The sequence below is a fragment of the Ovis canadensis genome, chromosome 1 (assembly GCF_042477335.2).
Source record: "Ovis canadensis isolate MfBH-ARS-UI-01 breed Bighorn chromosome 1, ARS-UI_OviCan_v2, whole genome shotgun sequence".
In the NCBI taxonomy this organism is placed as follows: Eukaryota; Metazoa; Chordata; class Mammalia; order Artiodactyla; family Bovidae; genus Ovis; species Ovis canadensis.
In genome coordinates this window covers 88,015,861-88,029,855 of record NC_091245.1, presented here as the reverse complement: position 1 = coordinate 88,029,855, position 13,995 = coordinate 88,015,861, and the positions used below count along the sequence as shown (strand labels likewise).

Sequence of the window (13,995 nt, the reverse complement as noted above, 5' to 3'; positions counted from 1 at the left end):
AAATGATGTTGGACTCCCCATCCTTCTTGCTAATCTCTGGAGGCAGTGAAAATAAAAAACTGTGTGACCCAGAACTAGGGACTTCTCAATCCGCAAAAGTGAGCAGGGTTCTAGGGCCCACAGGTATTTCTTCCCAGATCTTAGATAAGGTGGAGGTTGTTTGACTTTTAAAAAATTCTAAGTTACTGCCCTAGTCCTGGGCTTCCTCTTGGCTAGGGAGACCCAGCTATTAGGTGACATGGTTCTACTTTGTCCTTTTAAAGTGGCAGGCCTGGGGTAACAGCACCCAAGGTCTGAGCTACAGACAGCCCCTCTCCAGGGGTTCCTAGGCACTTTCAGATCATTTGCCCATTAAAAGGCATTCACTCCATGCCTGTTGTTCAAACACAAAACCCGCTAGGAACTCCTCCACCTGCTCCTAAGGTAACCTCTGGTGGACTCTGTTCAGTCCTGAGATGCCTCTGCAGCCCAGCTGTCTTCTCTGCCCCTGCCTCTGCTTCTGAAACTCACCAGGAATATATATAGACTCAGAAGACTGACTGTCCAATGTCCACAGGCAGATGAGGACTCTAAGTGACTAGTTCAAGGCCCCACAGCTAATTAATTATCACACCCTGCTCCCAGCCCCCAGCACCCATTACCAGATTAGAGCTGTTTCCACACAGCAATGACTCCTCACCTGGAGAAAAAACAAGATATCTCTATAACGGAGGTGTTTTTGCTGAAGGCCAAGTTTTTCCAACTCCCAGTAAAGAGAGTAAACGTCCCAGCCCAACCCCTACCTGTTCCCTGGCCATTATCCCAGACTAAAAGTCAGGAGACCGGACCTAAAAGGATTTGTTGGGCGTGGATGGGGTCTCTACCCTGAAGTGTCTCACCCTCCAGAGTCAAGAGCCTCCGGGCCGGGTATCTGGGCCAGCGCTGCTCTAAACAAGGGTCTCGCCAAGATGCACAGACAAAAGGGACTCTACCCTCGAGAGAGGGGGTGGCTTCCTCCCCTTCTCCCACTGCTTCTGGTACCGGGACTGGAGTGAACCAGGGGGCTACCGGGCTCCGAGGGGTTAACCCGCGCGGGGCTGCACGTGACGTGGATGGTTCCAGCATTAAGTCAGAGTGCGGCCCCCTCCCCTGCGCCCCCCCCCCCCGCCCCCACCCCCTGCGGCGCGCGCCGCTCCCGGGGGCTCCGCGCCCCCGCGCCCAGGTCCCTCCCCCTTGGCGGGCGCTCACAGGCCGCGCGGGCAGCGCGAGCCCCGGAGCCCCCGGCGGCCTGTGCGCCCCGAGCCGGCATGGACCCGGAGCGCTGCGCGCCTTTCGGCGTGGGGCCCGGGCCTGGCCCCTACGCAGCCGCCGGGGACGAGCCTCCGGGCCCCCAGGGAACCCCCGCCGCCGCGCCTCACCTGCACCCCGCGCCACCCCGCGGCCCGCGGCTGACCCGCTTTCCGGCCTGCGGGCCCCTGGAGCCCTACCTCCCAGAGCCGGCCAAGCCGCCCGCCAAGTACCTGCAGGACCTCGGGCCCGGCCCGGCGCTCAACGGCGGCCACTTCTACGAGAGCCCCGAGGAAGGTAACGCGCGGCGCGGGGGCGCTCTCCCTTTTCACACCCCGGGCCCGCCGGGGCCTCCCCGCTTCCCTCTCCCGGTCGCCTATTTCAGAAGTTTCTGCCTCTCTCGCCCCTCGGCACGGCTCTCTCTGAAGCCGGACCGGAGGTGGTCCGCACTGGGCGAAAGGTAGCGCTGTGCAGGGAGGCAGAGCCACGCGTGCCTCTGGCGGCGGGAAAGGGAGGCGGGAGGTCCAGGGAGGCTGGAGTGGCGACGGCCCCGGGCCCCGTTGGGCCGGAAGACGGCCGGAACCGGGAAGCAGAGATCGTGCCTTGCCGGAGTTGGGCGGGAACTGACGCCGAGGCCCGGGAGCCAGGCTTAACTCTTGGCCCCGGTGCGGGGAGAGAAGCGCGGCTTTTGTGTCTGGCGGCTCTGAGAGTGGCCCCGATCTACAGTGGCCACGCCGGACTCAGCCGAGGGAGGTTGCGGCCTGGCCTCCCCCGGGAGAGGCGCTGCTGTCTGCGCCTTAAGGCGCTCGGTACAGTGGCCGCGGTTGTTGAGGCAGTCCCGGGCCATTCTCAGATCAGAATAACTGTGTTCTTATTTCCCAGACTAACCTGGCCTCTCCGTCGTATGCACGGCGATGGCCGCCCTTCTAGCAGTCTTGGCTTCCTCACGCTGGATGATCACGGCGGGGCCGTCGGGAGTGGGCCTAAGCTCTGGGTGCCTTGGGCTGTTCCTGGGCTGATGCCCTGGGCGCTAACGCCAGTTGGACCGTGCGGTCTCCAAAGAGCGCGCCTAAGCGGGCCTGAACCCAACCCCGCGGCTGTCGCTGCACCAGCTGACCTGTGGAAGTGTCGGTGCCCGCGCCCGCCTCATATTTGCTGCCACATCCCGAAGCTTAGGCCCGGAGCTGAATCCTTCGAGATCGCCTCCCAACTCGCCTCTGCCCCGCTGGCGCCTCGCGGGCCTCTGCGGAGTGGCCAGGCAGCTCCGGCCTTCGCCCAGTCGGGGCGGTGAGAACGTGTAAGGGAGGGCAGGGAGGTGTGTGGGGGTCAGTGGAGGAAATGAGCGAGTCCGCGGAGCTTCGTGTCTGTGCCCTTTGAAAGAGGCTCTCCTGATAAAAACCACAGTTGGGACTTAATGAGAAGCAGTTGGCCTGGCTCCTCTGATCCCAGCCAGACGGCGGCGGCCGCGCAGCGCCGTGAGCACCGCCCGGGACACAGGTACCTGGCCTGGGTTGACGCGCCGCGTTCGGCAGGACGCACCCTGCGGCTCAGCGTCCCTGCTGGGCACGATGAATCACAGACGGACAGCCGGGATCGCGACAGACCCCGGCGCCGAGCAAACTGCTGAGAGCGCTGGAGCAGAAAGAGCGGCGAGGAGGAATCTAGTGACCGCGACGGTGTCAACAACGAAATGCGTGGGGGAAAAAACCCAAAAAGTGTAAACAACCAAAAAGACGGAAAAGGAAATTCGACAAAACAACAGTGGAGAGAGGAAAGAAAGAAAGGTAAAAGGCGGTCAGCGAACTGGGCAGAACGGAAAGAAATGAAGAAAGAACGAAAAAAAAGCGGAGGAGGATCGAAGGAAGAGGGTAAATGGAGAGGAAGGGAATGGACGAAAAGAGAAGCAGCAGACAATATGAAGTAAAAGAGGCATCCTAAAAGTGCAGGAAACAGCAAAATGGGAACAAGCAGGAGAGGGAAATTAACGGTGCGAGTTGGGCAGAGGACAGACCGAACGAAAAGGAGGCGCGGCGAATGCGAGCCGAAACTGGGTAGATCCCCCGGCCCGCCAGTGGCCTCCCCGGTGCCCTAGCTGGAACTCGGCTGGTGGGCGGGTGGCTTGCCTCCCTGATGTAGAGACGGGCTGCTAGGGAGAGACGGCCCGGGGAATCCGGGCCGTGCAGTCTGGTTGGTGGGAAATGTTGGTCAAAAGGGAGAACCCACCTAATTTCTCGGCTTTTAAAATAACAAGCTCAGAGCGTTTCTAGTTTAGACCATGAGCGAGCAGCTGTGCCCCCTCTTTTGCGCGATCCCGGCGAGGCCCTTAATTGAGCGCTCGAAAGCCGGCGCACCGCGCTCCACTCCAGCCCGTGGCCGCCGTTTGCGGAAAGCGCGCAGCCCGGGTCTGGACCGCGGTAGTGTCGGGGCAGTGCCAGCAGCCTTCGCGCCCTCAGCGCGTGGCTGCTCAGCGGGCCAGAGAGGTGCCTGGCCGTCCCCCACTGTTTTGCCGGGGCCTTTCCAGTCTGTCCTCTAGTTTGGCTTCTTGATCTCAAAACGCGCTCGCCGCCGCGGAAGCCCTGAGCCGGCTAACCCGGCTGGCCGCGCTTCCTGGGCCGGCCTCAGACTTAAGAAGAGTACCCAGTCGTCAGCCCCGCTAAGACTAGAGCAAGATTGGAAACCTCTCAGGAGAGCCTCAAGTCCCCACTGGGTGTTTCCAAACCGCGTGTAGGTCTACACCGGCTTCGGATCTTCAGCCGAGCTGGGGAACCTCAGGCTTCAGAGACCTCTGCGGGTCTCTTGCGCAGGAGCACGCGGGGAGTAAGCTTTCCTGCGAAAGCTGAAAGCCTGAAAGCCGGCTAGCTGGTCCTGCGGCATCGTGGACGCCATCCATGGAGGACAGCGCGGCTCCCTATAGGCAGCCCGAGTTGTGCGGCTTCCAAGCAGCCATGGCTTCCAGTCAGTCGCTAGCAGGACCGGGGGTGGGAGAGTGCACTGGAGAGAAGGAAGTGAGGGACTGAGCTCTGCTGATGCTCTTCCTGACTCTTGTCGTTCAGGCCGACAGACTGGCTGTGCAGGCCACCCGGCACCTCAGTGCTGGGCTCCAGGCTTCCAGTCTCCAACAGGGGCACTACCCCCTTAATCTCCCGGTGGCCCCAGTAGGTACAAGTGACTCCTGTACAGAGCCCGTGCACACTTTGAATGTACTCCGGGCTTACAGTGCATCGTTCCCATGACAAGCTCAGACTACCGGCTTCTGTTCCCGCTCTGCCTTTCCTTGACCATTGCCCTCCATTTAGCCCATCTCCACCTCTTTTCTCTTCCGGGCCTTGCTTCTCAGGAGGCTGCTTGGTGTTCTGTGACGCAAGCCCCTGTCCCCAGAGGGAATTCTCTGGCCTCACGCTGGAGTCCTCCGGGCAGATGGAGGTTTCAGGGCAGTGGCACTGAGGAGGGGAGAAGTTCTGTGGTCGTCTGGGAGGGCTGCAGAATGGGCAGTCCCGGGAGGCCAGCAGAGGCCAGCCAGCTTGGCTCTTTTGGGGGGTAGCTATTCTGAGAAGGCTTGCTACATTTTCATCCCTGGTAGGTGGGTGGCTTAAGGTCAAGAAGGCAAGTCCTGGAGCCCCAGGACTGATCCTTCCAATCTGGGCATATCCTATCGAGACAGACACTGAGGGCCAGGTGAGAGCTGAGCAAGCCCTGGAGCTTTGGGGAGCCCTCTGCAGGGACATCAGAGCTCCTCTGACCCCCATCCCTGAGCCACCCTCACCCTTTTCTGCCTGGAGTCCAGCCATGCCTCCCTCTGAATCTGAGCTACCAAGACCCCTCCCTCTCCACCCTGCAGTGTGTATGGTGCCCCTCCCAGTCCCCTTGGTCTTCCTGACCACTTAAAATTATCTGGTTCAAACTACCATTGAGTCGTCCTTCCTTAGGTCCTACCTGGTGGAACTACCACTAGAACCAAATGTATCGCCCAGGACTGAAGCAGTTTCCCCACCTGTGCTCCACCTGAATCGTGAACGAAGTGTCTGGGTTGTCACTAGGCCTAGCCCAAGGGCAGGCCCTACCTGACTCTCCCCGGCCTCCAGGACACATTCGTGAAGCATAGCTTTTTTCACAGCCCGGGGAGTCCTGGGAGGTCACTCACCACCTTCCAGCTATGGGGAGCAGGGAGGGGGTGAACCTCACCCAACTTGTCCTCCACAAGGAGACAGGGACGCATCAGATCCAGAGCTCCAGAACCCATCTCTTTGATCCTATCGCTCAGTCTTTTCTCTCCTGCCCCTCCCCACTTTAGTGAGCCAACACCAAGTCCTGGGAAAGAAACTGCCTCTTGGTGCCAGCTTCCTGGGCTTCCTGGGGGCCAAGTCCCCACTGGAGATGGGCCTGGGGCCAGGGAAGGGGCTGTGTGAATCAGTTGGGCGTCTGTGTGGCGTCGCTGCTGACATCCCAGAGGACTGTTGAGAAGAGATTTCATGGCGACGCTGCTGGGGGTCCTTGCCAGAGGGAGAGGGCGGGGTGATCAGGGTGACCTATTTTTCCACCATACTCCGTCCTGGTGGAGCTCCACCAAGCTTCCCAAATGAGGATGAGCACGTCAGAGTGGGGCTGCTGGTTAATCATGGGCAATGGGGGAGTCAGAGACTCCCAGGGAGTGGGGATAGACGACAACAAGAATGATGGGCTCTGAGGCTATGCTGTTCCCCGCTGTTCCCCACCTCTCCCTCTCCGAGAGTAGCCTGTCACCTGTCTCCTGCTCCCTAAGGCTGGAGCTTCAGTGCTTGCCCAAACATCAGTATCTTATGAAGAATCTGACAATCCCTCTTGAAGCTTCTTTGCCCTTTCTACCCCAGGACAGGAGGATTTGACACTGTCGCGAGACTAGGGGTTCAGAGAATAAGGCATCCTTGTCTGGTCCTGGAGCAGAGGCCTGGGCATGAGGGTACAGGAACCAAGGCCTGCAGTCAGGGCTAAGGAGGCAGGGGCAGGGGCATCCCTACCCTCTCCTCCCACCCCTGGGCTTGGCCCTGCTGTGGCATCAATCCTGGCACCTCCACACCCTGTGGGATGCGCCACCACAGAGCGCTTCCCCGAAATGAACCCCCTCCGGCCCCAGCAGATCCGCCCAGACCACAGAGCACATGGTTCCCCAGGGCCCCCTCCCCAGCTGTAGGCTCAGCAGGCAGGCCTCCGAATGCCAGGCTCCCTTGAAGGGTGGCTGCTGGGAGGACGGAGGAAGAAGGAAGGGGGAGGCGGGGACTGAAGCGTCAACGTTCTTCCCCCTCCCTCCATTCCACCCACAAAACCCCCTGGTTCGGTTTCCATCCTCCTTTTTGTGTTTTCCATTGCAGCTGAGGAGAAGGCCTCCAAAGCTGCCAGCTTCCCCCAGCTGCCCTTGGACTGCCGAGGGGGCCCCCGAGACGGGACCTCTAACTTGCCAGGCTCCCCAGGCCCCTGCCTGGCCAGCCTGCGTGTCCCTCTGTCCCCGGGACTCCCCGACTCCATGGAGGTGGCCAAGAACAAGAGCAAGAAGCGCCGGAACCGTACGACCTTCAGCACGTTCCAGCTGGAGGAACTGGAGAAAGTCTTCCAGAAAACCCACTACCCTGATGTATATGCCCGGGAACAGCTGGCTCTGCGCACGGATCTGACCGAGGCCCGAGTACAGGTGAGGGCACCTCGGCCACAGGGCTCCCTGGCTGCCTTGACCACCTAGACCGTGAGCCAGGCCACACGGGGGCCAGGAAAGGTGGACGCTGGCACCACAGCATTGCCCTTCCCCACGCCTGCCCCTGGTCAGCCCTCTTGGGCTCCCCTCCATGCCCAGCTCATCTGCAGCCACAGGCTCGCAGCCCAAGTTGAGGCTCCTGTATGGGATGAGGGTGACAGCCTCCTGGAGTCAAAAGACCTATGTGTGTCCTAACTTTGCCACTTACTAGCTGACCAGGTGACTTGGGGCATGTCACAGTCTTGGTTTCCCAATTTAGGAAAAGAGAATGATAGTACTGCCACATGAGGAGGAGTATCTTAGAGGATCACAGGTGTGACAGCATTTTAGAAGATGTGAAATGCTAAACATGTCTCAGTGCCACTCCCAGGGTAGCTGCCCAGAATGGGGAGGGTCCCTGCCCGGGGTCTCAGGATCAGTGGTGCTTAAAGCCAGCCTGAGCCAGTGACCTGTCTTGCCAATTCCCAGACCATGGCTGGGAGAGCCTGGCGGGAAGCCCCTGCCCACAGCAACAAACTCTTCCCAACAGAGATCAGGCCCTGGGGCTGGATGGAGCTGTCGCCAGCTTCACTTGGGTGGAGCCCAGCCTGTGTGGATGGGGCGGGAGGACAGAGGGATGCTGGGAAAGAGAGAAGGGAAGGGAATCCATGTCCAAGGCGTGCTGGGAGTGAGAAAGAGCATGAAGGTGGTGAGCAGGAGGTGGGGACAGAAAAGGGGGCTTCAACACGAGTCTGGCCCAAGAGGAAGACGGTCATTGCTGCCTTGCTCTGAACCTGCTTGATACGCAGCAGTCTCCCTGATGCCAAGCTGGAGGCCCCAGGAGAAGGGTTGGATTTGGGCTTCCTGGGAAAGGCGAGGAGGTGACCTTTAAGCAAAGGAGATTCCCTGTCCCAGTGGACCCAGGGCAGAGCTCATGCTTATCACAGCCTGGGTGGGGGCCCCTCCAGAGGGAGGGGAGGAGGGCCTGAGGCAGGGAATATGGGAACCAGCAGTCAGCCTATAAAGAGGCCAACTGCAGCCTAGCAGAGAATGCCCTTCAGTTGAATTCAACATAGGACTCTATTCTGCTGGGTCTTCCTGCTTCCATGTTCCTACCAGGTAGCCCCCAAAACAGACTTTCAGAACTGTTCCCCAGGGCTCCTCAGGGCATGGGACCATCAGGGTAAGAGGCCCAGCTTTCGAGATAACCCCAGATCACATAAGCTGTGGAAGTCCAAATGTCACATCTCCAGACAGCCCAGCAAGCCTCAGTGGGGATCGTGGCGGGGGATGCTCTGAATAGCTGCCCCCATGGAAGTGCTTTGGGGAGGCAGTACACACTTTCCCCACTGCCCTTCTAGGCCTTTTCAACCCTAAAGGGGTGGAGGGATGGCCACAGGCCCCCAGACCTAGTCCAGAAGCTTCCATGATGATTGAGGCCCAAGTGCAGTGATGCTTGAGAGGAGCATGACACCACCCATAGACCCCGCCTCGTTGGGAGGAGTAAGGGGACCACCCACGGGACAGTGCAGGGGGCAGGTTCAGAGCTCAGAGGGGAGAGCGGGTGGTGACAGGGAAGAATTATAAGTAAAGTGATCAGCAAATCCAGGCTCCTCCATCTGTCTGCAGAGGTTGTTGTTGCTCAGTTGCTCAGTCATGTCCAACTCTTTGCACCCCCATGGACTGCAGGGGAGGGAGAGCAAATTAAGGAGCAAGGAGGAACCGGTAGTGGGCCCTCCCTAGCCTTGACCCAGGCCTGCTCTGGGATCTGCAACCGGGGTTAAGGGCCGGGAGTACGCCCAACTTCTTAGCTCTCTCGGGCCTTCCCTCCCTGAGTGAGAGGGGGTGTGGGGAGTGAGGGACTCAGGCAGGGTTACTTACACATGCAACTCCTTTTGTTGTGGCTCCCAGTGGAATCCCTGGAAAGCAGGAGAATGTGCTTGGTTTGGTTTCGAAAGTGCTGGTATCTAGCCTAGAGCTTGGCATGCACACCGGCACACACTGAGCACGGCCAGGTGACGAATCCAGCCAGCTACGTGGGCGGCACACAGGTGAGCCGCCCTCACCTGCCAGCGCGGTAACGAGTGGGGAAGAGCTTCCAAAACCGATGGCGGCAGTAGGGCGCGATGAGTATCACGAGAGCTATGCTGGGCTTTTCAGGAAGCCCAGGAGAGGGTGCCCAGCTCAAAGCTATGTGTTGGGGGGGTGGGTAGTGCAAGCTGGAAAAACCTAGGCAAAGGCAGGAGGAGCCAGATAGCAGTGTTTCAGATGCAGCTGGGGTGAGAGGCCACTAGAAGAACTGAGTGTTGTTGCCCGACAGGAGACGAGGCTGTAGGGAGGGGCAGGGGTCAGTGCCAAGGGACCATGTTAAGGAGCTGGGCTTTAGGCTGTGGTCTTCAGGTTACCTTACTGCATTTCTCAGGTGCAGACATTGGGAAAGAGAGAAGACTGGAAGCCCAACACGCGTACTTGCCCTGGGGCTCTGAGGCCACAGACCCCAATACTACCCTTACCAGACACAGCCAGACTGGAGAACCAGTCTAACTCAGCCTGGGGAGCAGGGGAGGGCCCACAGGGCCAGTAAACCTCTCTGGGTTTGGGCTTCTTTTAGGCCCCATCCCAGGCCCTGAGAATGATGTGAACTTGTAAGTTCCTGCAATTCAGAGTCACCAGCCTGGAGCCAGCTCCCCACCACCCACAGGAGGATACAGCCATCAGCTCTCTCCCCAGCGGGCTCCACGCCTCGTGGCTGCTTTGTCACCTTCTCAACCTCTCCCAACCTGTCCCCAGGTCTGGTTTCAGAACCGCAGAGCCAAGTGGCGGAAGCGTGAGCGTTATGGGAAGATCCAGGAGGGGCGGAACCCCTTCACGTCTGCCTATGACATCTCCATGCTGCCCCGAACCGACAGCCATCCCCAGGTGAGACCTCTCCCCACCCAGACTCAGGGCCTGGCAGTTCTGTGGGAAAGCCAGCCAGAGGGTAAGCTGAGGCCCCAGGGAGACCAGGAGCAGCCTTAGGGCTCCATGTGACTGTGGGTGAATCACTTCTTCCTCTGCGAGATGGGCTTTGACCAGTCTCATGAAGGATGTTTGTAGAGCAGTTGGAAATCTGTTTGAGAAGTAACGGCAGGGGCCTTCTGAGATGTCACTGTGAGTGTTGGGGGGTAGGTTCTAGACCTGGGCCAAGAGGAAGCTCTCTCTAAAGCTTCTTCTGGAGCCCTAAGGGCAAGAGAAGAGTCTCTAGGTTAGGGAGGCCCCTGGGCCTTCTGATTCATGGGCTTACTTCTTCTCTCTTTTCAGCTGCAGAACTCCCTGTGGCCCAGTTCAGGGTCTGGGAGCCCTGGGGGTCCTTGCCTCGTGAGTCCAGAGGGCGTCCCCTCCGCATGCATGTCTCCATACTCCCACCCTCATGGGAACGTGGCTGGCTTCATGGGGGTGCCAGCCTCTCCTGGAGCCCACCCTGGCATCTACTCCATCCATGGCTTCTCCCCCGCCCTAGGGGGCCACAGCTTTGAGCCTTCTCCGGATGGTGACTATAAGTCTCCGAGCCTCATCTCACTCAGGGTGAAGCCCAAGGAGCCGCCCAGCCTGCTGAACTGGACCACATGATCTGTCTCGTGGACATGCAGACTTGAGCTGCCCAACCCCGTTTCTGCTCCCAGCTGCTCCTACCCCACCCCGGCCTGGATGCCAGAGAGGACGCACCTCTGCCTCCAAGCCCAGAAGGTTCCTGGAGGCCCCGGCAGAGCAGCTGGGACCCTCAGGCTTCCGCAGGGAACGAGCTACAGAATCTTTCCTGTTAGAATAAGGCGAGGCTGCCCAGGAGAAAGGGGGCTTCAAAGCAGGTAGGACTCTTCCTGCCACACACTGGGTCCCCTCCCCCAAACTCTGGGCAGGAGGGAAAAAGATACTGCCCTACTTCCTTCAGCCTTCCTTCAAACTGTCAACCCTCCAGCTGAAACAACTGGCACCTCATTCAGGGAATGCAGGAAAATGGGAGGATGAAACAGGTTGAACTAGGCGTTCCTTGCCACTTAGAGGAGATCAGTCTTGTACAACCACGCAGATGGCCTACCACCACAGGGGGGTGTGCACCCAGGGTCTGGTGCTGACAAAGGCCTGGAAACTGGAGGTCAGTGTAGAAGGCGCCCCTTCTCCCTGCTCCGCCACCTCTCCTCGTGTCCTGTGGCCCCTCCTGCAACATGCTATGGAGACCTTTTCCCCTTCCAAGGGGCAGAAATTCCACCAGAAACACCAGTATGTGAATTCTCTTCCATGAGATCAGGCCACAGAAATGCCTTGGAAATCAGGCTCCCTTGGTTTACTCATTGGATGTTGGTAAGAATAAAACAGATTTCCCCAGACTCAGCCCTTGAGATTCTAAACCCCACTTTGGTAAAAATACTTTTGTAAAAAATGTGCTGCCCAGCATAATAATAAAGGTGGCAGTATTTTTTATACCAGGTGATTGTGTATCCTCAGGGTTTGGCACTTTGTTGCTCTAGGGCTGGTCTGTGCCTGGGGTCCAGGCAGGGATCCTAGAGGCTAGGGGGAAGATGAACCTGCAGCCAGCCCTCAAGGCCCACGCATGTCATGTCACCTGCCCAGGGTCCCTGTGGCTTCAGCTGGTACAGGAAAGCAAGGGGAAAAGCCTGGCTCTAGGGTTGCTGGGCTCATCTGGAAGGGAAAACCAGGGGTGGGAAGGGGAGTGAGAGAGCTGAAATAGCTTGTGGGTGAATGGACACTGGAGGGGAGATGGAAGTCTGGGGAGCCCACTGAGGGTTCTGAGCTTCCCTGGGCAGGGACCCCAGAGTAGTAGGGGTGGGGCCATCCCCTGCTCCCAGACGCCCCAGGAACATGTCTGAGCTGTAGGGAGAGACGAAAGCCAGGACCCTTTCTTGTGGTTTCAGAGTATTACCCATTCTATCCTTCATCCCCGCTTTCTGCCTTATCTTCCTGGAAGGCAGGAAAAAAGCAGGCCCAGCCCTCCCATCCTCCCAGTAAACACAACCACATTGCTCAGAGCAGCTTGGCCTCAGCTAGCAGCCCAGCTCCCCCCATCCAGGGCCTCCTCCAGGCGCAGAGAAACCCAAGCATACAAAGACTCCAGTGGCCAGCGCCATGCTTCTTCCCGAGGAGGGCGCAGATCCGTCAGACGGATGGATCTGCCTAGTCAGTGACAAGGCTTAATCACCCCCCGCCCCCGAGGACACCAGTGTCTTCCTTCTCGTCCCTTCACTTGAGGGCCTGGCTTCTGAGGCCCAGGTGTCCTGAGCCCATGTCCATCAGGAAGGGAAGAGCCTGGGCAGTAGGAAGAAGCTGTCCCAGCTACCACTGATGAGCAGCACCACCTTCACCCAGCGGGTCAAAGATGAACTGGGGAGCAGACCCACCCTTCTACTTCCAGGGCTAAGAGCACTGCCCTATAAGCGTCTTCACCTAAGCAGCAGCCAGCAAGATTTTGGACTGTCTCACAGAAGTTAGAGATGCAGAGAGAAAAATTAGTTCTGCAGATACTAAGTGCCCACTTGAGCCACGTCTTGTGCTGGCTGCCAGACACAGAGCGGTGGTCAAGAAAAACCAAGACCCCTCTCTCACAGCTCAGAAAGAGGGAAGAGGAAGGAGTCTGTGAGAGCAAAGGAAACAAGTGGGAAAGAGACAGAAAGAGAACACAAAGTCGAGTCAGAGATCAAGGCAGCAAGGGCTGGAGAGGCGGGCAGGGCCGCGGCGGGCCCTGTGCAGGAGGGAGGCCCTGGTGGGGGAGGGCACAGGGAGGCCGGAGACCAGCTGCTGGCCCCCATCCAGGGGCATCTGCCCACAGCTCATATTTTTCTGTCTAGTGACAGCCAAATGAAGAGAAAGCTAACTTTACAACCGCCCACTTCACACATAATGAATATGAATGGGCATCCCAGAGCCTGTTCCTGGGATTATCTGTGAGTTGACGGGTTCTCCCACTGACTGGGCCATCCCAGCCGGCCTGTCCCCTGGCTGGGACTCGGGCAGCCCTTCCACCTGCTTCCCATTAGCCGTCCTCCCATCCTCCCCTCCTCCTCCTCCACACCCTAGGCGTCTCACCCCAAGACACAGCCCCCAGGTCTCCAGACGCCCCTGCCCCCAGCCTCACTCCTCAGCCTAGTCAAGGCCAGGTTGGGGGCTCTAGTTCACCCTTTGAGAAAAGGAGAAGGGAAGTGGCCCCACTTGGAATCTTGAGAGGAGCTAGGCTTGGTCTCCCTCTGCTAAGGCTCCTCTCCACTCCTGTGGGTCCCACCCAGAGAAGCCCTAGATCTTGATCCTGGCAGGGGCTCAGACACCAGACCCGGAGAGGAGAGCCCTAGCTAGCATGCCCTTCAGTCTCAGCTTCCAGTCTCAATCCAGCATCAGGAAATGCTGCTTATTACAGCCATTCAATCTTCAGCCCCAGGCGCTCCCAATCCTTTACACATCAGCCTGAATTATAACCCCAATGCACAGACCCTCTGTAGCCCCGGACAGGAACGGAGCCCAGCATCCTCAGGAACTGGGCATTTCCTGTATGCAGCAGGGGCAGAACAGCCTCGGCCACCGGCTCATCCCTGCTGTGAGCACAAAGCATGCACTCTGGGAGCCCTTGTTCCTGGTGCTAGAGCCCCCGCCTTCCCCTCAACAACTGAAGGCTCCCCTCGCCTTGCCCCTTGCCCAGCAGGAGGGCACTGGCTGGGAGCAACGGGCCCTGTGAGGCCCCCCAGACGTCTGTCTCCACCACATTACTGCTTCCACTTGCTTTTCCGGCCAGCTCTCCATCAACTGTGAGCTTCTCAAGGAAAGTTAAGAGCGTGGTGTCTTGTTCACCTGGACACTCAGGACACCCAGAACGGGCTCGGCCCAGACCTGGCTTCAAGTGGCCAACCTGCCCAGAGCACTCTCTGTGGCCATGGTTAAGGCCTCTCCCCTCCCAGGCCAGCAGATGTAGGATTCACCTGCCCAGGCGTTACTGGCCCGTGCAGCTTTGATATTGTGTGTTCATTCTGTATAGATATATAGGAAGA

At 58.9% G+C, this 13,995-nt stretch overlaps 1 protein-coding gene across 1 annotated transcript; it reads left to right on the top strand.

Moving 5' to 3' along the window:
- Nucleotides 1-795: 795 nt before the first annotated feature.
- On the top strand, nt 796-11,435 carry ALX3 (ALX homeobox 3). The gene is made up of 4 exons (XM_069570975.1): nt 796-1,563; nt 6,612-6,928; nt 9,758-9,886; nt 10,268-11,435. Exons 1-4 carry the CDS (start codon nt 1,092-1,094, stop codon nt 10,574-10,576), a joined length of 1,227 nt encoding a protein of 408 aa, XP_069427076.1. The 5' UTR covers nt 796-1,091; the 3' UTR covers nt 10,577-11,435.
- The last annotated feature ends 2,560 nt before the right edge of the window (nt 11,436-13,995 follow it).